The sequence below is a fragment of the Podarcis gaigeae genome (assembly GCF_964106915.1).
Source record: "Podarcis gaigeae genome assembly, chromosome: 11".
NCBI classification, from domain to species: domain Eukaryota; kingdom Metazoa; phylum Chordata; class Lepidosauria; order Squamata; family Lacertidae; genus Podarcis; species Podarcis gaigeae.
In genome coordinates, this window is record NC_139687.1 from 18075304 (window position 1) to 18099743 (window position 24440).

The window sequence follows — 24440 nt, forward strand, 5'->3', positions numbered from 1 at the left end:
AGGGCTTATTTCCCATCAAGTAGCTGTTTTACACTACTAAAGTGTAAAGCTCATCATTCTCCAGCCCTAAGTGCTAACCGAATAAAACTGATTATCTGGATCTGTTTCCAAACTGGTTTGGTACAGAAACCGTTTGGGTGTCCCGAGTATACAACTTCTGCTAGGAAAAACATCGAAGCCATTTAACTGATGCTTTTCCTGGATATCTGTGTTAGGATTCTTGCTCCGTGTTTGCAGTCATGGGATTGTTTTCTATCACATGACGGTGTATGTTTTCATTCCACAGTGTGGGAAGTGACGGAGACAGGATGTTTTGTGTTACTGTGTACCGTGATGTTGGATTATTGTCCTTTGTTTCTTTCTTTTTGCTGTCTGAGGAGAAAGAGGAAGGAGCTAAGTCAGAATGCTCTGAGTGTATTATATGTAAATAAAGTAGATTAGCCAAAATGCTGAGCTATTGAGTCTGTTACACCAACCGCTAATACTCTGCTGTTCGTAAGTGTGCTAATGCCTCTTGGCATCAGTTGCTGTGATGTTCGGGCTGGAGAAAGCTTTTGAAGCTCCGGAACGACTGACCAGGAAGGAAAGAACATGCCAGTCAGGCATGTGTCTCTACCGGGGTCCTACACGAGTAGGACAATGCTAACAATCTGAGCAGCCTTTGATTTCATCGGTGAAGGTGAATTTGAGGATGGGGGCATCATTCTGCAGTGGTTTCATTTCCACTAGGCTGGTAGGTTAGAGATGGTGATGGGAAAGTGTTGTTTCACACTGTGAAACTTGTTCTACAGTATTGCAGAGCTTCTGTTCTGTTTTCAGTGCTACTTAACAACTACATGAAACTGCTGGCATGTCATGGATTTGAACGAGTGATGCTATCACAATGGTACCAGAACTGTTCCCTTTATGTAAGAACCAGATGTAGCAGTGGAAGTGACAATGATGTTTCAATGAGAACCATCACCACCACGAAACAATCTCACTTTTACAGAGCAAGTTCATAGCCTGGAGATGTTGTTCAGATCCAGTGCTTTGGCGTAGCACCAGTTTCAGCAAGGGCTATAGCTAGGGCCCTGGACAAAGATAACCTTGACACTTTGGTAATATCACACCTTCAAATGCTGAACTCAGTTTGAGCATGCTGGCAGCTCTGTAGCAAAAACAAGACCAGTAAGAAACAAGAGGGACATAAGTGCATGTTCAGGTGAATGATATGGGGTTGGAGGGAAGTGAACCTAAAACAACCCAATGAGGGCTGAGCATGCTCAGTAGTCATAGACCTTTGGGGAGCAGTCAAAAAGCAAACTGGGGGATGGGGTTTAAAACAGAGTATCCTACGCAGGGGGTGACTACTTGGCTAGAGAGGCTGATTGCAAGAAGTTAAGAAGCCAACTGGCAAAACCAATACTTTTCTCTCTCATTTCCCCACTGCTTGGAATTCTTTCTTCATTTCCTCACTTCTCACTACTATGAACTTCTTTACCCGGACTTTGCTAGGCTTGGTGATGAATGGGAAACTGAAGGGGAGACAGCTGGCAGGCAGAAAGGAGAAGCTGGCTGAGAGAGAAGACAAGGAGGCATGTGGAAGCTGAGCTGTTATCTCTGTGCATCTCTTCCTACATTGTCCTTTTTCAATCCTTCCTTTCCCTTCCTTCACCCAGTGGATGCCGCAGAAAGAGAGAGAGACATTGAGTAAAAAGTGATGCAAGAAGAGACACATATAAGAAGTACAGAGAAGCCATCTCATTGTCAGATAGGACATTTCCTGTTTCATACATAGGTAAAGGTAAAGGTAAAGGTACCCCTGACCGTACGGGCCAGTCTTGACAGACTCTGGGGTTGTGCGCCCATCTCACTTAAGAGGCCAGGGGCCAGCGCTGTCCGGAGACACTTCCGGGTCACGTGGCCAGCGTGACATCGCTGCTCTGGCGAGCCAGAGCCGCACACGGAAACGCGGTCCCTATTTATCTACTTGCACCCGGAGGTGCTTTCGAACTGCTAGGTTGGCAGGCGCTGGGACCGAGCAGCGGGAGTGCACCCCGCCGCAGGGATTCGAACCGCCGACCTTTCGATCGGCAAGTCCTAGGCGCTGAGGCTTTAACCCACAGCGCCACCTGCGTCCCTATTTTTAAATGTCCCCAGGGACTGACGGGAGAGCTGTCCATAGAAATCAATTGGGAAATCCAAAATTTAAATGTAGCTGTAACCCAACTCTCAAAAAACAACAACAAAGAGAATGTCTCCTGCTTTTTCTAAGTCTTATTTATTAACTTTTTTTCTAAATAGCCATGCAGTACTGCAGATCCCAAGGGGCATTTAACTGCCTCCTTAGTGCAGGTATCTATTCTATTTTGTTCCCAAAGCTCAGGAAACACACATTCCCCAGAAAGCTACTCCGGACGTTTTGGAGAGGGGCGCGGTCCTCTGGAAGAGAATGGGAGGTAACATAAGGGCTGCAGAAGGAGAATTGGTGGGAAATCTGCTTTTCCACTTCTTCTAGCAGGGAGCTTCTATTAGGTTTTGGTCCTTTCCACTTGGATATATCAGAAGGCTTTAGAAATATTGCATTAAAATGTTACAATAGTTTCTAAAAAGTATATAGCAATATGGGCTACAAATTGGACAATGAATGGAAATATCTGCAATCCGATAAACAGTAAACTATGAATATTTTTTTTTTAAAAAAAAAAACTGCAAGCAAAGGCTTGCACCAGACTCTAAAATGTCTGTGCTGTGAGACAAATAATAATTATTGGTGTTTTCTATAATTAGTACAAGAGAGTCTCCCATCTCTAGAAGAGATACAGTTAAATATACCAAATGCACTGGGACAGGGGAATAAACACTGGTAAAAACTTTTATTGATGCATTCTATATCAAATACCAGAGAAATGTGCGCTCTCTCTACAGAATCTAAAAACAGCTGGTTGCAACAATGATGGATTTAAGTTATTAACAGATCAAAAAAAGATGGATGGTGTTCTGCTTTTCTTAATCTACATCATCATCTAGATCTATTTAAAGATATGTGGTGCACTAACAAACTTAGTTAAGGTTTCGATAAAATCAGTAGCATAATCTGCCCCGTTACATTGAGTCTGCATTGATCAATAAAATCACTTGTACTAGGAAAGTACTGTTAAACACTGACAATCCTAGCCATTAATATTATTTAACACACTGTTCACAATCTTTAATGAGGATAAAGAACATTTTGTCTCTTTACACTTATCATACTGCCCTTTCTAGAGATCCTTATAAACACAGCACAACAGTGATTATTCAAAACTAATCGGGGTTTCAAAGGACGAAGGATGCTGAATAATTTTTGGTAGGTTTTCTGTTTGATTAATAGATGTTTTCAGTGCTTTGCTTTTAAAATAGATAAAAATGAAGTTAAATAAAATTTGCATTCATTCTTCCCAGGATGAATGTCCGTTCATTTCTACCCCTCAAGAAACCTAGCTTCACAGTTCATGCACATATACCTACTAAGGTGATGAAACCACGGATTTAAATGCTTTTTACTACCACATATGGACTGTAAAAACAAGGCAATTCTACCAGAAACAAAATCAGAAATGCAAACAGAAAGAAGTAGCAAGTCTTAACAAAAAATGAATTAATAAATACAAAATTATGATTCTGAACAGATATTCCTAGATCCTGGGTGTGGTGACATACCATGTTTAGCAAGTGCTATTGCTATTTGTTTAAAAAGGTAAAGGTAAAGGACACCTGACAGTTAAATCCAGTCGTGAACGACTCTGGGGTTGCGGCACCCATCTCACTTTACAGGCCGAGGGAGCTGACGTTTGTCCGCTCCACAGACAGTTTTTCTGAGTCATGTGGCCAGCATGACTAAGCCGCTTCTGGTGCAACAGAACGCCGAAGCCAGAGCAGTGCATGGAAACACCATTTACCTTCCCGCCAGAGCGGTACCTATTTTTCTACTCGCACTGGTATGCTTTCGAACTGTTAGGTTGGCAGGAGCTGGGACCGAGCAACAGGAGCTCACCCCGTTGAGGTGATTCAAAATGCTGACCTGATTATACATGTTAAAAAACACAAAAATCATGGGGAGTTGGTTGGTGGCAACTGAAGGAAAGGGCTGCCCCAACAGTTGATTACAACTACTTCTCTTAAACTTGCTAGAACCTAAAACAGCTCCTTCTACTAAAGTGGATGAACAATATCTAGACAAATAAGAGGAAATACATGTCGGATCTCCTAAGCTTTGACAGTGACCGATGGGGCAACATTTCCCCCCATCTGTACAGGTGTGGAGACTGGAAGGACTGTATCACCTGTCCTTACTTTTTGATAAACATGTGGCTGTAGTAACTAGGAGTTCTTTTTTATCAATTATTTTTGTTGCATTTTTCTGTGCCATTTTGCTGAGAGTGGAGGTCTACATATACACTGATATACTATTTTGCAACCTTTACGCTTGTCTACTATAAACACATTCCGTGGGGTTGCCCTTGACACTGACTTGGATGCTTCAGCTAATGCAAAAAGCTGCTGCACATCTTTTCAAGAATACTGGAAAGCACGATGAGACACAGCCTTGGGCGTTTGGCTCAGGGATGCCTATTTGCTACCTGTTATTCTTGGATTGAATGGGAATGTGGATGGCAAGCTGAGGTAAGTTATTTCACTAGCAGCTTTTTCAATGCTTCCGATACATTTAATTGGCAATCTCCATATCCAGGTTATCTTTATATGTAAAATAACAGATATCTGACATTTCTTAATAATTATGGTAATCAAACTTCAAGTATATATAAGTACATTTACTCGTATTCTTCTCTTCCTATAACAAACTCCAACAATGCAATGTCTTTTGTTTTGCAGCTGTGTGATTTGTGCTCATACTGTATTGTGATGGCCATCAGCTACAAACAATAAAATTTATTGAACTTGAATTCCCACTGTTTATTTCAGATTGTTAGAAGCTACTTGAGAACAGGGATTTGCCTATGTAACTCTACAATGAACGGTATTAACACCAATTATTTTTTCTTCTAATATTGTTAGACTTGAAAATGAAGATTGTTGGTCACCAGTGTAGGTGAAACATGATTGAAACATGTTTAATCTTAACTGTGACAAGTTTTCAGGTGTTTCTTTGAGAGACTGTGGATCTAAGACCCATACAAGTAGCAAGCAGAGCATTAATATAAATAAGTATAAATAATACTCCAAAACATAGAAGTAGGAGAAATTTATAATCTGCATCTCTTTGTTTACTGCTCAAAACTTAAAAATCTGTTTAGATTACAGAGCTTTAAACAGCTTCCACAGCATTAACTGCACCAATGAATTATTTCCCTGGGTGCAGCTATATTTTTGACATTTAATTCTTTCTTGCCTAAGTTAAGTAGGTCAAGCAAGTTATACAAAGTTATTGTTGCAATACACACCAACATGCACACTTCATTTTTTGTTTTTTTTGTTTTAATTGTGTATGAGGAAGATGACTGAGAAGATATTGGAAGCAGTCATATTTTCTTCAAATCCAAAGACAACAGTTTTCACCAATATCATTCCTTCTGCATAGACCACAGAAATCCTAAGTGTGTGCTCATTATGCCAGTTAGTATCTAGAAGCATAGCAGAGGCAAACTGTTTACTCCTACAGCAGACACTTTTTATTCTAAGCTGGTACTGTTTTATCACAGCCTCTGATAGCTACACCTTATCTTAACCAAGACAGAAACCATTAGCAATGAGATTCTTCTGCTGAAAGAACTGAGATATGATCTATTACGCCAGTACTCAGAATATCAACAGACTATACAACAAGCATTCAGAGAAACAAAACAACAACATGTTCACTTCACTGTAGAACTACTGCATCTCCTAGAACCCAAATTCCTAGAGGGCTGGCAACATGATAAAAGAATTTCATAAATTTAAAAAGTTCCAATATACAAGTCATTTATATATGACAAAGCTGCTTTGTAATTTATCTTGCATTGATATCCTATAGCTGCTGCAGAGCTAAATATTCATGTTCAAGACACTGCATACTTAGGGCCAAATATATAAATTTTTGTATAGCATAGTATTGCTTTAGGTCAATGGGTGTTTTTTTACTGCTCAGAACATCACAACATGCTTTACACTAGGGCTACAATACAGATGTGAATGTGAACTATACTAATTGTTAAAGATTCATAATGAAATAACAAATAAATTACTATATAGTGTCACTTCATTACCACAAAAGTTAGTTAAATAATTGGTATTAGACTCATTTTCTTTCATTATATGGGTATACTGTTGGATACCAACAAAATGAGACCAGTTTCTAGTGCCATAAATGCATTTGCATACTTTATTCTAAGACAGGGGTGCCCAAACTCTTTTTCAAAGAGGGCCAGATTTGATGAAGTGAACATGGGTGAGGGGCGACCAAAGTTGCTGAGCTTTTTTTTAGGATTTTACCCAGCACATATACTGCCATGGGGGGCTGGATTAAATCGACCAACGGGCCAGATTAGGCCCCCAAAACGGACTTTGGACATGCCTGTTCTAAGAGATACATAATTTGATGAATATTTGACATGTATTTTGTTTGTTCAGAGTAAAGCAGAACCTTGGAAGGAGGTTCTATCTCTGACTTAACGTAACGAACGGTTTATTTTTGTGTCAAATGCAAGTGACAATCTTCAGAAATACTGTGTTATTGAAGGAGAGATTATTATAGTTCTTACCTGCACTTCAGTAGTAGATCTACTGGGGCTTAGATCTAGGGGGCTGAGGGGAGCAGTGTTACAACATATATGATACAATTTAAATAGCAATAATGATCAACAACCCCATCCCTAAATCCAAAACAATAATCCAGGGAGGAACACTGGAGTTAAATTTTATTCTCCTGCTTTATGATTTTTCATATACACAGTATCTATCAGCCTGGTGAACAGCTGCAGAGAAGTTTTTTTTAATTGTTTGTCTTCGCTGTAAGAGTGATAATTTGCTGATCTTGGTTGCAGTGTTATAAAACTGAACAGGCTACTGATGCAGAAAAGTAAAAGAAGAGTAAAATAACTTCAGATTTTTATTAACTAGTAAAAGAGATGACACAATTGGCCGAAATTAATTCAGTCGAAACCAGTAAACTGACTCACATTTAACACTAAAACCATGGCTAACTGAGAATGTTTGAGTGTGGCGGTACTCAAAGGGAAAATGGTGGTTGATCCGCTGTTCCCCTGGTTGTCCTGCTGCCATGCTGCCTGGAGCTAAACCATGGTTTAGCTTAGCATAACATATGAACTCGTGCTCATGGTATGTCTGGAACCAGACAAACCACAAGCTGTAGCCAAGGTTTGGCTTGCCGTGATTTACCCGGGGAACACAAACCACAAACCCAGGTTGGGGCATAATGCTAAACAAATCCGTAGCTTAGCTTGGACACCACAACCAGGGTAGCGGTGAAGTTAATTGTGGTTTTTACAAGAGGTACCCGCACATTCATGTATTCTTGCCTAGCCATGATTTGGCTCAGCATTACATGAGAGCTGAGCCAATATGTAAATGTTTTCCTGAGCAAAATGGTGAGGATAGTATATACCGGTATGTTCTCCCATTCCATATATTCTTACAACACCTATTATTACTGTTTATTGTATTTATACCTCACTTTTCTTCCAAGGAGAGGGACGTGGGTGGCGCTGTGGGTTAAACCACAGAGCCTAGGAGTTGCCGATCAGAAGGTCGGCAGTTCGAATCCCCGTGACGGGGTGAACTCCTGTTGCTCGGTCCCTGCTCCTGCCAACCTAGCAGTTCAAAAGCACGTCAAAGTGCAAGTAGATAAATAGGTACCGCTCCGGCGGGAAGGTAAACGGCGTTTCTGTGCGCTGCTCTGGTTCGCCAGAAGCGGCTTAGTCATGCTGGCCACATGACCTGGAAGCTCTAAGTTGGCTCCCTCGGCCTGTACAGCGAGATGAGCACTGCAACCCCAGAGTCGGCCTCGACTGGACCTAATGGTCAGGGGTCCCTTTACCTTTACCTTTTCTTCCAAGGAGCTCAAGGCTCTTCCATACATATATTTTATCTTCTCACCAGCAAGCTAGTTTAGGGTGAAAGATTATGCCTGGAACCAGGTTACCCAGTGAGCTTCACAACCAAGCAGAAATTGAGCCGGAGTCTCATCAGTCCCAGTCTTGCACTCTACTCATTACACTATGATGGTTCTTGACTGCCCATCTTTGAATCAACTTAATTTACATCGCAGAGCTTTACAAAGCTCAAATATAGTACAACAGCATTACAACTATATCCCAGATAGTACAGAAGCAGTTAGCTACTACATTAAAAGGGTAGTTTATAAATATCTTAAACAAATAAATATAGAAGAGATAAAATGGTTGCTTGAATACACAAGGTTGAAACAGCAAGTTGTTCACTGTGGCTGGGGAAACCCAGCCTGATGGGCAAAGTATAATAATAATAATAATAATAATAATAATAATAATAAGCGCTGTGGTCTAAACTATTGAGTCTCTTGGGCTTGCCAATCAGAAGGTTGGCAGTTTGATTTCCCATGACGGGGTGAGCTCCTATTGCTCTGTCCCAGCTCCCGCCAACCTAGCAGTTTGAAAGCACACCAGTGCAAGTAGATAAATAGGTACCGCTGCGGCAGGAAGGTAAATGGTATTTCCGTGCACTCTGGTTTCTGTCACGGTGTTCAGTCACGCCAGAAGTGAATAAGTCATGCTGGCCACATGACCCGGAAAGCTGTCTGCGGACAAACACCGGCTCCCTCGGCCTGAAAACAAGATGAACGCTGCAACCCCATAATCGCCTTTGACTGGACTTTACCGTCCAGGGGTCCTTTACCTTTATACCTTATTATTATGATACTTCACTGTGTCAATATTCTGAAACAATGGATGAGCATTGATGGATTTCAGTGGGTCAGCTCAAACCATGACTAAGTCTGGATCAAACCCATAGTTCAAGGAAATAGGCACTGCTATAAGTAGCTCACCTGTAAATAAGTTTCCAAACCTTGCCGACGCTGTTCCAGAACTTTGGGCACCCAGTTCCTTACATGCTTCGAAGGGATTTCTGGTGTTCTTATGCATTTCTTAAGCTACAAATATGAACAGAAATACATTTCTCCCCAATAAAGTATCTTTAGAAATGAAAAGGAAAGCATTCAAAGAGAGGTGAAAACAGGGAATACAAAACTAGAAAGAAACAGGAAGGAGGATTGGGGAGACAGAAAGACAGTGAAATGAATTTTGTTATCAAAAACCTTAACAGTCTACAAATAAACTGACTTTATTCCGTTACAAATGTTATTGTATACAAGATGGTGAAGTGAATTTGAAATATTAACAGGCAACATGCTGGGCAATTTCTTAAAGCATTCTGTTATGTCAGCTAAATATTACTATGTGAACTGGCCAATTTACACACCTAATAAAATCTAAAGAATTTAGTTTAACACAGATTTTAGCTGCACTCTTGTGTATTACGTGTATAGACAAACCTTAAAAACAGTATCACTTGCTCAAAATACAATTGACTTTATCCCTTTCCAGGATTAGGCATTTAGAAAACAACAAATAAGCTGTGCAATATTGAACTACCCATATTTCACAGATATTTGAAGAAACAGAAAGCAAGGAACCAAGGGAATTCAACTGAAATCACAATGAAAAATAAAGTTCAGTATATCTTAACTCGGATGTATATTGTGCTATATTAGCGACCTATTCCAGGCACTGGAAAATGGTTCCAATGGAATAAGTGTAACTGTACTTCCCTTGTGGTAGCTAAATTTATAGGATTGCATATATAGCTGTTTTTTCATTCTGTCTTCCTTCCAGCCCCCAAACCACCTTTTAAATTTGGAGGACTTTAAGAAGTGGTTGGGTAGGTAAAGTTGCTTGACAAGGCCATACAAAACATGGGCTTGCACTATTATTTTAATGTGCGTTAACCATCTTCTACTAACACATTCCATCAGTGCAAGGATTTTTGCTTGCACATCAATACTTTTCCTCCCCGCTCCCCATGCCCTCCCCAAACCTGCTCCAGATGGTTGGGAAAACTCCTAGGCCATATTTAGGGAGCCCACAAAGGTGGGGGAGAATGTTCTGTTGAACGAACAGAAATCCCTGTGCTGATGGAACAATGGTCTTATAGCAGTACACTGGATTCCACGCAATGGATTGGAAGTCTTCCTTTGTAGGAATGGCAGAAGCCACACCTGTATAGGAAGAAAGGAAGAATCTGGACTGCACTCTCCAGCGTGCTCCCAGTTCTTCATCTGAAATTGAATCACCTGAGGTTCTGTGACATCAGGAGATTTACCAAAATGGATTGTCAAGGATGGGAGAGCTCCATATCTCGCCTGCTAGTTAGGCACCTTGTTTAATTTGTTGTGCTTATCTTCCATTGTGTTGCTTTTATGATATGCATATGGATTTTCTTTATGTTGCTAGACACCCTTTGGATTATTTTATGATGGAAGGCCAGGATACATATGTCTTAAACAACTAACTACTGGGAGACATCTGTGCGGCCTTTATCAAGTCACCCTCTCTTATCCTTAGGTCTCTCTTGTGTGTAGTAACAACCACAACTCAGGACTGCTATAAAGATGAGCCAGAGAAATATTTGTAAAGCTGAATGAGTGATTAACAAGGTTCCAAGCAGAAGCCCCTCTACGATTCAAAAGAGAAAAAGAGAAAGTGAAAAGCACTTAAGAGTGGATTTCCTATATTTGATACAAGGCGACATAGGTATTCTCTCACCTCTAAATGAATGTGATGGATGTGTGTGCGGAATTGCAAAGACAGAAACTCAAAATTGACTTTGACGTGCACACCCACAGGAGTTGAGAAATTTACATTTCATCTTTGAGCCTGAGGAGATGTCACCCTATTGAAAGCTGTGTCAACAAAAGTCTCTGCTGATAAAAAGTTTGAACATCCAAAACCATTGCTCAAGGAAGACTATACAATACAATGGCTCATACACCCACACAATTGTTCTAGGAGAGGTCTTTAATAAGAAAACCAGTAAGGCAGAAAGGAAAAACCCAAAAATTCCACTGAAATTCCACTGACCTCTCATAAGTGATTTTTTTTGTATGTGTAGTATTTCTAGTTTGGAAGAATTAAGGCACACACCTTCTTCCTCTTACGACACGTCCCCACTTCCTGGTAAAATGCTATGTGAGTTGAGCACACTTTTTAAAAAAAAAGTATGGTTGCATCACAGAAACATTACTGCAGGGGTGAGGAGCCTCCAGACTAAATGTAGCCCTCTAGGTCTCCTCATTTGGCCTGGCAGACCATTTTCAGCAAGCCACATGGGTGAAAGGAGGATTTCAATGGAGCAGCTGGGAGCTTAAAGCTCCCCAGTTGTTCAATGGATCCAGCAAAGCATGCTACTCTCTGCCTATCCTCCATCAGCTGATGGATGGAGCACAGTGCACCTTCAGTCTTCTTGAAGGTAGGGCCTTCAAAGGCATACTCCCATTCTCCATCATTCTCTGATGGGCAGATCAGAGCACATCCCCTTTTCCACTTCTCCTTCAAACTGTTGAGGTATAAAAGAGAAACTGGGAGGATAGAGGGGTATGTAAACCCTTTATAAACATCCCAGCCCTGCTCTGTGAATGTGTACAAAGGGCTTTAAAACAGCCCATCCTCCCATCTGCTTCAAACAGAGGAGGTAAGATAAAGCAGAGGACAAGCCATCATGACTTGTAGCCATTATCCGCCATTCTTCTAATCCTGTTTTTAAGCCATCCAAGCTGGTGGCCATTAGTACATGTTGTGGGAGTGAATTCTATATTTTGCTTGTCTCAAATCTTCCAAAATTCAGCTTCTCTGGATAACCCTGGGATTCTAGTATTATGCAAAAAGAAGAAAAACATCTCTAACTTTCTCCACCACAATCATGTGCAATTTTATGCCCCCCATCTTTACTTGCCTTTTCCCCTAAAGAGCCCTAAATATTGTATCCTTTCCCCACAGGGCTAGAAAGACAAAAGAAATGAAACACAAAAGATGCAGAAACCGGAGAAATCACTCTGGAGCAAGTGGAGGGAAGGTTCAAGCAGAATCACTTTAACAACTTACGTACAATATTTACCTTTTTATGAAGAGCATGAAATTCACTATACCGCTTTTCAACAAAGTGCTTTCTTCCATTCATTAGTACCTCTATCTTAAAGACCTGTAAAAACCAATTCAAGAGATTACTTTACCTGTTCAAAACCCTGTTTTGCTTTGTGATGTGTTTAAAGGAAAGAATTACTGAAGCTGATTTGTTCCCTCCCCCCAAACACGAGACACTCAGGAGATACTGAGGTGTAGCCACTGATTAATGAGTGTGCTGGTTAAATCCCCTGCTAACCAGTGGGCTCCACAAATACATCCAAGGACAATTAAGATTCGTGAGGTTTAAAAAACTTCCACCTAGTAGAAGCATATATATATATATATATATATGCTTTCGTAGATTTTCACGGGTACAGGAATGCAGGTTTTGGTGTCCTCGGGTGTCTTCCCGTGTAAAAGTTGGGGTGTCTAGGCGACGTTTCGACGAGGTCTCACTCGTCATCTTCAGGCTGGTGCTTTCGGCTTCTTGTTACTGGAACAGAGCGGGATCTCAATGTTTGAGTTCCTATAAATACTGTAGAGGGGGTGTGGTGTCTAGCCTCCAATGTTCTGGGCAGAGAGGAAGTTCCCAGGCTAGTGTGCCTTTTCTTCTTTTGTTCCTTAATTACTTGAGAGATACCTTGAGTGATTTCTTGAGTGATATCCTGAGTACCACTTAGGTGGGTCATTAGGTGTGGATTAGTTGCTAAAGTCTTTGTGTCTTGACCTCTTGAACTTTGTGAAGAGTTTTCCTGAGAAGATGGCTGTATTGCACTTAGTTGTGCTTTGGCTTGGCTTCGTGTATAGGGGCGAGCTGTGGTTTTGTGGCTTGTGTCAGCCAGATCTGTGTAGGGATTGCAGGGGGGTGCAGCATCCGGAGGTGCCACCATGGATTGGCTACTGGATGGTGTCAGTAATTCATCTGTGGAGAGGGTCTGGGTTTGGGTCTGGTGTGGTTGATTGGTGTTGGCGTTCTGTGTGCCTCTGGATCTGGTGTCAGTTTTTGTGGGGAGGGCTAATTTCCAGATGTCTGGCAAGCGGGATGTGTCGTCACGCTTGTTCATGTTGTGAGGGTGTTTCTCTATCTCGATGGCTTCCATGATTATTCTCTTGTGGTGATGTTCCGTGTTAAAGAGCAATTTGGAATCTGCAAAATTAATTTCGTGTCCTGTTTCTTTCATGTGTTGGAAAAGAGAGGAAGTTTTTTCTTCTTTTTTGACGGCATTCTTGTGTTCTGCGATACGTGCATTTATTCGTCTGTTTGTTTGTCCAATGTACGTGGCTGGGCAGACTTTGCAGGGTATTTCATAGATCCCTTGGTTTTCCAACTGGATTTTATCCTTGGGGTTTCTGAGGATATTGGCTATTTTTTGGTTGGTGCAAAAGGCTGTTTTGATATTGTGTTTATGGAGGATTTTGCTAATTTTATCTGTAGTGCCCTTGATATAAGGAAGGAGGGCCATGCCATTGTTTTCTTCTGTGTCTTGGTTTTTGGGGGGTGTTTCCTTTTGGATTAGCTTCGTAATCCTGTTTTGCTGGTATCCATTGGCAATTAACACATTTGAGAGATTCTGTAACTCAGTTGTCAAGTGGTCTTTGTCAGCCAGGCGTTTGGTTCTGGAGATGAGAGTCTTGGCTACAGAGTTTATTTGTGCAGGGTGGTGGTGTGATTGTGCATGTAAGTAGCGGTTGGTGTGTGTTTTTTTCTGGTAGATAGTGTGTCCTAGGGAGCCATCAGGTTTTTTGTAGATTAGGACGTCAAGGAAGGGAAGTTGGTTGTTGGCTTCTATTTCCATAGTGAATTGTATTTTGGGGTGTAAGTTGTTGAGATGTGTGAGGAAGCTATCCAGTTTTTCCTTCCCGTGTGGCCAAATTATAAAGGTGTCGTCAACATATCTGAGCCAAAGTTTGGGTTTGTGTTCTGACTTGTCTAAAGCATTGGTTTCAAAGTGTTCCATGTACAGGTTTGCGATGACCGGTGAGAGGGGTGATCCCATAGGTGCTCCTTCTATCTGTTTGTATCTTTGTCCATTGTGGATGAAGTACGTGTTGGTTAGGCAGTGGTTGGTCAGGAAAACCAAGGGATCTATGAAATACCCTGCAAAGTCTGCCCAGCCACGTACATTGGACAAACAAACAGACGAATAAATGCACGTATCGCAGAACACAAGAATGCCGTCAAAAAAGAAGAAAAAACTTCCTCTCTTTTCCAACACATGAAAGAAACAGGACACGAAATTAATTTTGCAGATTCCAAATTGCTCTTTAACACGGAACATCACCACAAGAGAATAATCATGGAAGCCATCGAGATAGAGAAACACCCTCACAACATGAACAAGCGTGACGACACATCCCGCTTGCCAGACATCTGGAAATTAGCCCTCCCCACAAAAACTGACACCAGATCCAGAGGCACACAGAACGCCAACACCAATCAACCACACCAGACCCAAACCCAGACCCTCTCCACAGATGAATTACTGACACCATCCAGTAGCCAATCCATGGTGGCACCTCCGGATGCTGCACCCCCCTGCAATCCCTACACAGATCTGGCTGACACAAGCCACAAAACCACAGCTCGCCCCTATACATGAAGCCAAGCCAAAGCACAACTAAGTGCAATACAGCCATCTTCTCAGGAAAACTCTTCACAAAGTTCAAGAGGTCAAGACACAAAGACTTTAGCAACTAATCCACACCTAATGACCCACCTAAGTGGTACTCAGGATATCACTCAAGAAATCACTCAAGGTATCTCTCAAGTAATTAAGGAACAAAAGAAGAAAAGGCACACTAGCCTGGGAACTTCCTCTCTGCCCAGAACATTGGAGGCTAGACACCACACCCCCTCTACAGTATTTATAGGAACTCAAACATTGAGATCCCGCTCTGTTCCAGTAACAAGAAGCCGAAAGCACCAGCCTGAAGATGACGAGTGAGACCTCGTCGAAACGTCGCCTAGACACCCCAACTTTTACACGGGAAGACACCCGAGGACACCAAAACCTGCATATATATATATATGTATATATATATATATGTGTGTGTGTGTGTGTATATGTGTGTATTTTTCGCCCTATAAGGCGCACTGGCCCATAGGACGCACCTCGTTTTTTGGGGGGGGGAAATGAATAAAAAAATTTATTCCACCCCCAGCCCACAGAACAGGCTGCTGCCTCAAGCCTTGCGCGCCCGACGGGACCTCCCACCGGCGCGCAAGGCTTGTGGACACCTGTCCGAAGCACGGGGCGTCCTCTGGAGGGCACCCCGTGCTTTGGGCTGCAGACTGCCGCCCCAAGCCTCGCGCGCCCGGCAGGACCTCCCGCCGGGCGTGCAAGGCTTGCGGACAGCAGCCCTAAGGACAGGCCGTGCTCTGCAGCCCGCCCCGTGCTTCGGGCTGCAGGCTGCCGCCTCAAGCCTCCGCAGACAGCTTCCTGAAGTGTGGAGAGCAAGAGGGGTCGGCGCGCACCGATACCTCTCGCTCTCCAGGCTTCAGCGAAAGCCTGCATTCGCCCCATAGGACGCACACACATTTCCCCTTCATTTTTGGAGGGGAAAAAGTGCGTCCTATAGGGCGAAAAGTACGGTATATATAAAAAGCAAAACAACTCAAGAATATCTGGGTCTTCCAGTGATGTGCTATATAGTACATCAACAACCTTACACACATACATTTCAGAAATAGTGGTAGCATGTCTTGTGGAACACATAAAATATAAATGCAAAGACTATACTGCAGGTTAATTTCCACCTAACCTACATATTCATCTCTAGTCTCAGCTGGGCTTGCTCTAGTGTTTACACCATTAAAAAAAAATGGTTTGGGCTCATTTTCTTTGCATGATGTGTATGACAGCTTTTGCTTCCTCCTGTGGAAGGTTGAAAGGCCAGCTGAAGATGCTCTCTAGTTCCACTAATTAGTAGCCACTAACATGACATTTTCTTGATTTTCAGGTCACTGGGTCAGATCTCAGGGCAGGTGACAAGAAGTATCTCAAAATGCTCATGAAAACATAACCTAGCAAAACCAAGGCCAGAAGAAAAGCATAATAATGAGAGGCCATCGCTACTGGAACCAAATGTGCCTACTGCCAGGATTTGTCCTATTAGGAGAGCCTTGGATTAGATAAAGTCAGGGCACCAATATTAGAAACCAATTCTAGACCAGAAACTACTAGCTTGAGAAAGGTTTTTGGATAGGGAACCTTGGCTTAGCTGCTGCACTGTGCTAAACTAAAAGGGCAGGGGAGGAGCAAATTGAATGCAATTTGCCAGGTTGCTAGACATCAAAAGTTGGGAGAGTGCTGTCGCACTCAGATTTCTGGCTGGTTACTGTGAGAACAAGATATTGAACCAAAGAAGGCCTTCAGCCTGAACCAGCATGCTTGCGACAAGCCGTGGTTTGGCTTAGCATTACATGTAAACGTGGCCAGTATGCCTGAAGACCCCTGAACCTGTTCTCTACATTGTCACAAGGATACTTTTATCACTCTAATGTAATCTGTTCACATTACACAGAGATAGTTAGAAGAGTCAGCATTTCAGATCATGTACTGGACTCTGCATGGAATCTGTGTACACAGCACACTTTTGGTCACCTTCACCTTTTCTCTCCCTTTTCTTAACCTTATTCTGGAAGTTTAAACCATTGGTGCCAATGGCTGTGAGTACTAATTCTTCAAATTAAATGCTCTGACACACATGACAACAATGCTCCATCGAGCCAGGGTTGCGGCGATCCAAAGGACTAGCGGCCAATGAGAATTGTAATGTCAGAAAGAGCTTATACTCACACATAGACACACAGGCTCTTTCAGACATTATGCTGAAAGTGAATGGGGAAGCCAGTAGTAGAAAATTCTGTCTCTGCTCCTTCCACATTCAGAAAATATCTGAAGACTGCTATTCTTTTGGTTATGCATTCACATGTCAGTATGAGGAAGGGCATTTTGCACCCCTCAAAATAGTGTATTTATTATCCATATTATTAATTTAATTTCAATTAGTCCTACTGTGGTTATCTGATCACTATTTAGAATCTCAGCATGAGTACTATGGTCAGCCTAATGTGGAACAAAGGTGTATTCTGAAGCAATACAGATTTGTGCATAAAAGAAAGGGAAACTTTCCTAACAGTTAAACATTTTGAGGTTTTATTAAATATGGACATGCATGTAGAAATTTTCATAATAAGCAGTAAAGGTCGCCTATAAAAGATCTTACCAAGCAACAAGTAATGAGTTTATAGCAATTTATACCCTAACAATTGTGTTTACACGACACGAACAATCCCCATATGAAATATTCATGCATTTACCATACCACATTCTTATCTTAAAGTTGAGAGAGTAATGGGACTTCCCATAAGGACTGGGAATCCCTGACAGCCTCCTGCCTCCTCAATGTCTAACCATCCAAAAATATTAATATCCCATTCTGGGAAGAGGTTAACCATTGCCTTCTCTGCTACTGTTGAAGTAACATTTGATCCTTCACCCATCCCTGCCCTAGGACAGAAGCAGCCATTGGGAGAAATAGCAGTTTCCCTTTCAAGGAAAATGACAGACTTTGGGGGAGCAAGTAGAGGGACAATTTTCACTAGGATACAGGATTCAGAGTTAAGAACACTTCCTGCAAGCCATGGCCTCAGTTGTGAACAAATTCCTCTTTCAATTGGCTGTAACTTCTTAAGTAAACAGAAAACTCGTTAATAGGTCAAATGTGTATTATTCATTTATCTGGTTTGATCCGTTTAGCAACCGGCAAACATTAAATAGAACAGATAAGATCTACAATGATTTGTCAGCCAAATAATCTTAATTTCTCACTATTACCATAATAAAATCCATGCTCAATCCGTAGCAAAGTATTTTTTTCCTGCACGGAGCCAATACCTTATAGGGATAACAATTAGACATTTAAAATGTCTGCCAGAATTTAACTCATATTAATAGGAAGAATAGCTTTTGGTTTGAAGTACGTGTGGAAACTCATATTTTTTTCTTCTGGCCATCATGCCAAGTAGATGACATTTTATTTTATAACCATCAAAAGGCTGGAGAGGAAGAACTGGGGCCTATTAAATCAAAGTCCTGTTTTAAGAATTCTTTTTAGGAAGCCATAACAAAGTCTTTCAAGGTTCTTGGATCAATCTGCATAACAGCTGTCTTTATTTAAAATTATTTTTTAACATAGACTAGTAAGTCATCATCTGATTACCAGTTATAATAAAAATATGAAAGACAGTCGTAAGTTGGGGAGACTATCTTCCATCTTACTATAGCAAAAAGGCATATCCATCCCAATTTCCAGAACCAGAACCATATTCCTTTTCTGACTGCATTCCAGTTTTAAGCCTTGTGACTGAGAGACAGTGACATAATGGGAAGGGCTATAGCTCAGTGTAGAATATATCTTTTGGATCAGGGTCAAAAACTCATCGATATATAAGCGAATCGCCAAATGAAACCCTAAACCTAGATTATGGTTGCCACAACAGAATGTCTAGGCGCCAATTTATTTTAAAATGAAATCATCATCATCATTTCATTTCAATACCACTTTATATATATTTTTAAAAAATCTCAAAGTGCTTTACAGCACATTAAAACATCAAATAAAACAAATTCAAGCTTCAAGGACAATGTTTCAGATCCTTCTCTAAGTGAAGTTTCCCTTTCTCTATATTTATTTACCTACTTTATTTAAATAGCTGCCCCATAGCAGCAGTACTCTAGGAAGTGAGTGTGGTGTAGTGGTCAGAGTGTTGGACTAGGACCTGGGAGATCCAGGTTCAAATTTTGAATGTTCCAGTAGTCGAATGTTTCGGTTTTCGAATGCAGAAAGCCCAGAAGTAAATGCTTCAGTTTTCGAACACGCCTCAGAAGTTGAACGGCTTCCACTGAGTTTGCCCCCAATTTTCTCTATTGAATTTGCAGACTGCTCTTTCTGCCTAGGTTTTCAAACGTTTCGGAACTCGAACAGTCTTCTGGATTGGATTACGTTCGAAAACCGAGATACCACTGTACTCTTTGGAGAAAAAGGTGGGAGACAAATGCAGTATATAAGCTCTTCTGTTTACCTGCTTAAGACAACTGGAGGGCCCTGCCAGATGGAGATGTCAGACACCAACCTGGCATCCACAGATCTCCATGTGGTCGCAATTGGACCCGCGCCAGTTGCAAAGATTCCGGCACCTGGGGAACTTCGAACAATGTTTTGGATGCAGAAGGTCCCAGGTTCAATCCAGGGCAGCTTCAGGTAGTGTTCAAAAAGATTCCTGCCCCAAACCCTGCAAAGCTGTTGGCTGGCAGTGCATATACAACAGTGAGCTGCAGGCAGTGGTGAAGCCAGGTGATTTTGTTGTTGTTGTTTAGTCGTTTCTGACTCTTCGTGACCCCATGGACCAGAGCACACCAGGCACTCCTGTCTTCCACTGCCTCCAGCAGCTTGGTCAAACTCATGCTGGTAGCTTCAAGAACACTGTCCAACCATCTCATCCTCTGTCACCCCCTTCTCCTTGTGCCCTCCAACTTTCCCAACATCAGGGTCTTTTCCAGGGAGTCTTCTCTTCTCATGAGGTGGCCAAAGTATTGGAGCCTCAGCTTCAGGATCTGTCCTTCCAGTGATTTCCTTAAGTGATTTTAGACCCTGCATTTAATGGTAACTTTGTCGGTTTCCTACTGAACATTCAATCCACTATAGCTCTGGTTTTCAAACTCTGTTCCCAAGACCGCTAGGATTCTCTGGAAGCTTGTGGAGGTTCCTCATGAAGAACAGAAAACACTCTACAGATGGCTGATTCTGTCAGAACAAGGAAGAGGTCCAAAATTTGACCAGTCCATCCTTCAGAGGAAAGGTTTATACAAAGAAAATGAAAGGTTCGTGAAAATAAGGTCTGATGTCTAAGTTGAGTTTGTCTTGTTCCAAATGCAAACAATTGCGTTTGTTATTTTTCTCCTATGTTGGTTAAAGTTTAAAATTGTGCTTTCTCTTTTAAATACCCTAATCACTTCTCTCTCATCTGTTTACCTTTCAGCAAGCATTTGAATGTGACCCAGGAATGGTCTGCTTCAGCATGTAAAAAGTTTCTTTTTTAAAAAAGAAAATAATTGCTTTCTGTTAATGACTCATATACTCAAGAATTGTAGTAAGAGCTTATGCACAGTAATGTAATTCACTTCTAGTTCCTAAAAAATGACTTCGGATGAGTCAACAAACCATTCAAAAGAATGCTTTGGTTTTTAGAACAATTCTCTATAAAAATATATAAGACATACATTTTAACGAAATAGCAATGATGTAATGATTTTAAAGTAATTCTAACTAGAAGAAGAACATACTGAAATCTGGATACTGACTCTTTAAGCTCCTCCAGTTCTACCTACTGGATGCAGAAAGCTTTCCTGGGAATTAAAAAAATACAGTAAAAGCTGCTAGGTCAGGATGGGTGCCTGTGCTGGAGGCATGATCTTACAAAGAATTTCGGGAATGCCTAAGTGTCAGGAAGTGAATCTTGAGAGGGAAAATCTATATAGATAATTCAAGGAATGACAACTGTTTTCTGACATGTGTCAATCAGCTCATCCTCACTCCGTTTAATATGAACTTTCCTTACCTCTTTTTGAAACCATCTTTTCAATCATTTCTGGAATCACTAGTGACAGCAAATACAGAGTGCATCTTCTGTAGCACTAGCATTATAATAACAATATGATGCAATGAATGAAATGCATATTTATTATAGGTCCACGAATATACCCCTTAATGCATAATCTGATTAAACACAAACACAGCCTAACTAAAAACAACATAAGGAAATAAAAACATAAGAGGTCACCTGCTTGCAAACTAGCATTAGTCAACTTTACAAATCCTGGTTGAATGCTGATGAACCTAATCTGCATTTTTATTAGCCACCTGTAACCCTTGAACATCATCACAACTGATTCCACTCAGGTCAAGATTTCTCATAGGCAACCTAGAGAGCATTCAAGAGATAACAACCCATTTCAGAATCAATTTTACAAAGCAGATGAAACAGATCTGACTATAGTTCACTGACTAAAAGCAAGCTATCCCTTCTAAGTATGTTGAACTTAGCTTTACAAGAACAAAAATAAATAGCAGATAACAAAAAGAACCAGATGCAACCGAGAGGGGAAATCTTATTGGTTATTTTGTTATTCTAATATGTGATTACTGGAACTCTTAAAGCATCAGCAGGATCCAGTAATACAAAAACAGAAAGGATGCACACTGTACGGTCAAGTTATACTGTATTTTTCACTCTATAAGATGCACCAGACCACAAGACGCACCTAGTTTTTGGAGAAGGAAAACAAGAAAAAAAATATTCTGAATCTCAGAAGCCAGAACAGCAAGAGGGATTGCTGCGCGGTGAAAGCAGCAATCTCTCTTGCTGTTCTGGCTTCTAGGATAGCTGCGCAGCCTGCATTCACTCCATAAGACACAGACACATTTCCCCTTACTTTTTAGAAGGAAAAAAGTGAATCTTATAGAGCGAAAAATACGGCATTTTAATGGAAGTCATAAAAAGCAAGAAGCTTTAAGCTTTCTAGAATATTCAAGGATATGCAGAACTCAGTGTACTATTGAATCCATTATAATACAAATGAGGAAAGTTCAAAGGGCATGGAGGAATGGGAAAGGAAAACTTGTAACTGAGCATTGTCTTAGCTGACAGATCTCTAAAAGAACATTTTCTGATTCATCAGTGATTTGGTACCAAAGGAAGACTAACAAAACAATTTAACAGCTTTCATATTTTTAAAGAAGTTCAAAGAAAGACCAAAGGACTTAGGGAAGTACAACAAAAACAGCAAAACCATAGTGGGATATGAATAGGCCAGCTCATACAACCCTTCAAGCTCTGAAAGAAATTCACAGAATTTAAAGAGAACTTAATTCTTATCTCGTCCAGCTTTCTGCAGGACATAACTGCAGTATCCCTGACAGACTCAGTGGACCAAGAATCATGTTCGAACAACAACAAAAACTGGAATACATCTCAAAATCAACCCTTGCAAGAACAATTTCATAGTAACATAATGAAGCAGCAATGTAATAACAAATGCAACAACCAACATTTCAGTACTGTAACTATAACAAGCTTACACTAACAACATTATACCTTCTGCCATTTGGAGCAATGGAGAATAAATCTGCTCCGTTTTCTGTACCCAGTAATTCCTATACTTCTCCTTCCATTCCCTTTGCCAGAATAACCAGGAAGGAGAAATACTGTGGAAGTGAAACAATTGCAGATGGGAATTTATCAACAGTCCACTTTGAGAAGTAAGGTAGTTGGGCCCTGGGCAGAATAAAAATTGAACTTCTTAATCAAGTATTTAAAATGTTAGAGTTCTGCTTATGTTTCTTTTAAAATAGCCAGGTTAAAATTATAGTTGAATATATGCACGTTAAAACCATACATATAGACTCTTAAAAGTGAATCAATGGCCCGCACATTGGTTTAGTGCAGGGATGGGGATCTAATTGGACTGGATCTTTATATCCTTTTACCCATCCCTGGGCCTTGTTTGGCAGGTGGGTGGGGTCATCCACCTGCCAATTGCCTGACGTCTCAAGGACACCAGGCCTACATGGTTTGAAATCAGGCTGTAAGAGCAAAGGCACAATACTTTGCAAGCACTGGTGATTAGCTGATAAGTGGGGCTTACAAAGCTCCACACTTGTGACTTTGCAAATTCCCATTCTCCCCAGCCACAACTTTCCCTGCACCACGCATGATGGCAAAGATGAATTCAGGTGTAAGACAAGTGGGCATGACTTTGCCAAAATGGCCTTGTGGAAGGTCTGGCAGACTGGTGGATCCTCACGACTGGATTAGTACAGTATTAGGGCAGTGTTTCCCAAACTTGGGTCTCCAGCTGTTTTTGAACTACAACTCCCATCATCCCTAGCTAGCAGAACCAGTGGTCAGGGATGATGGGAACTGTAATCCAAACCTAGCTGGAGACCCACGTTTGGGAAACACTGTGTTAGGGAAATCTCAGGTTTGTGTGCTCTCCCCTCCTCTCTCCTCCAGTGTGGATGCAAAGAGAAAATAGAAAGTTTTCACTTCTATTTTAAGTGGCCACATTAATTTTTAGTCCCTCACAGGGCAAGGCTTCCTCATTTGGGCGGCTGCTGCTGTTTCTCACAGCTTCTGATTCCAGGTGCAAGAGGCCACAGGGAGAGGAAAGGTGTTTAGACATAAATGAATTTGATCTGAGCTAATCTATTCTATTCATCAGACCCAAATAAAACGTAAAAAGCTTAAAATGCCGGATCTCCCTGGCAGATCATGTGCCCTTATAAATAAAATAAAATGGTGCCTCTTTCAATAAATACTAAAATGAAATGAGTTTACACAACTATGAATAAAAGCAAGCAAGCGATTAAAAGGATAAAACAAACTTTGCAAATTCTGAACCTCCCTGACAAGACACAGGAGTCTCTCTCAAGAATTCTCCCCTCTCATCAGCTACTGCAGATAGAAAACGTGCAGTCTTCACAGTTGTATATTTATCTTGTCTGCCTAGCAGATAAATTACAGACTCGAGGTCAGACCTCTCTTCATTTCTCCCTAAAATTTGTCCCAAGTCTTGTTTCCCCAATGCATTATACAAAAGACAACATATAATAATATGCACAAGGTCCTCACAACAAGGTTTAAGTTACAATGACAGATAACGTTCAGAATATGGTATGTTTTGGAAACTTGCTTTTAAATCATCTGAGGGCATCAGATTTAACTGGGCTTCAGTAGAGACCATTCTATCTCTCAGTCTCTGCAAATTCTCAAAAGAAGAAGGTAATACATGAGGAATGCAAGGGAAATTCTTATGCAGTCGTGCTATTTTAGAAACAGATACAGTTGCTCTGTCCATCTGAAAGGTCACATCAGTCAATCCCTGCTTCAAAAGCCTTTTAACGAACTCCACACCCAAACTCTTTGCATATGGTTAAAGAAAAACCCCAAATTCACTACCAAGGATGAAATGACCCCCTGCACGAGTGATTGTTCATTTCCTCAAAGGCTGCCATAAGAGGACAAAGAAAAGGTAAATTTTAGCCAAAGGTTTAACATCATTTTGTATACCACTGTTAGTATTGCTATATAGCCAGTTCAGCTCTGCATAAACCAGAAGGTACAGATGGGGGGGGGGGGTAGGGAAGCAACAGTAATGATAATGGAAATTTATTTTGAACTATCTCCAAGGGACCTGGCCCCTGTACAGAAGCAGACAAATGAGTTTCCGACTACAGTAG

General features: G+C 41.2%; 1 protein-coding gene across 3 annotated transcripts in view; it reads right to left on the bottom strand.

Annotated features, from left to right (window-relative positions):
* The window catches only part of SNX24 (sorting nexin 24), a 70660-nt gene that overhangs the window by 23521 nt on the left and 22699 nt on the right, over window positions 1-24440 (bottom strand). The window contains exons 2-4 of one of the 3 annotated variants that reach the window (XM_083702479.1): window positions 22297-22406; window positions 12130-12213; window positions 9005-9109 (exon numbers count right to left, since the gene is read on the bottom strand). In XM_083702479.1, coding sequence (XP_083558605.1) covers window positions 9005-9109; window positions 12130-12192 — 168 coding nt within the window. In that variant the 5' untranslated portion in view covers window positions 12193-12213; window positions 22297-22406. The remainder of the gene's footprint in view (window positions 1-9004; window positions 9110-12129; window positions 12214-22296; window positions 22407-24440) is intronic. The other 2 variants (XM_083702478.1, XM_083702480.1) reach the window with 2 other exon arrangements.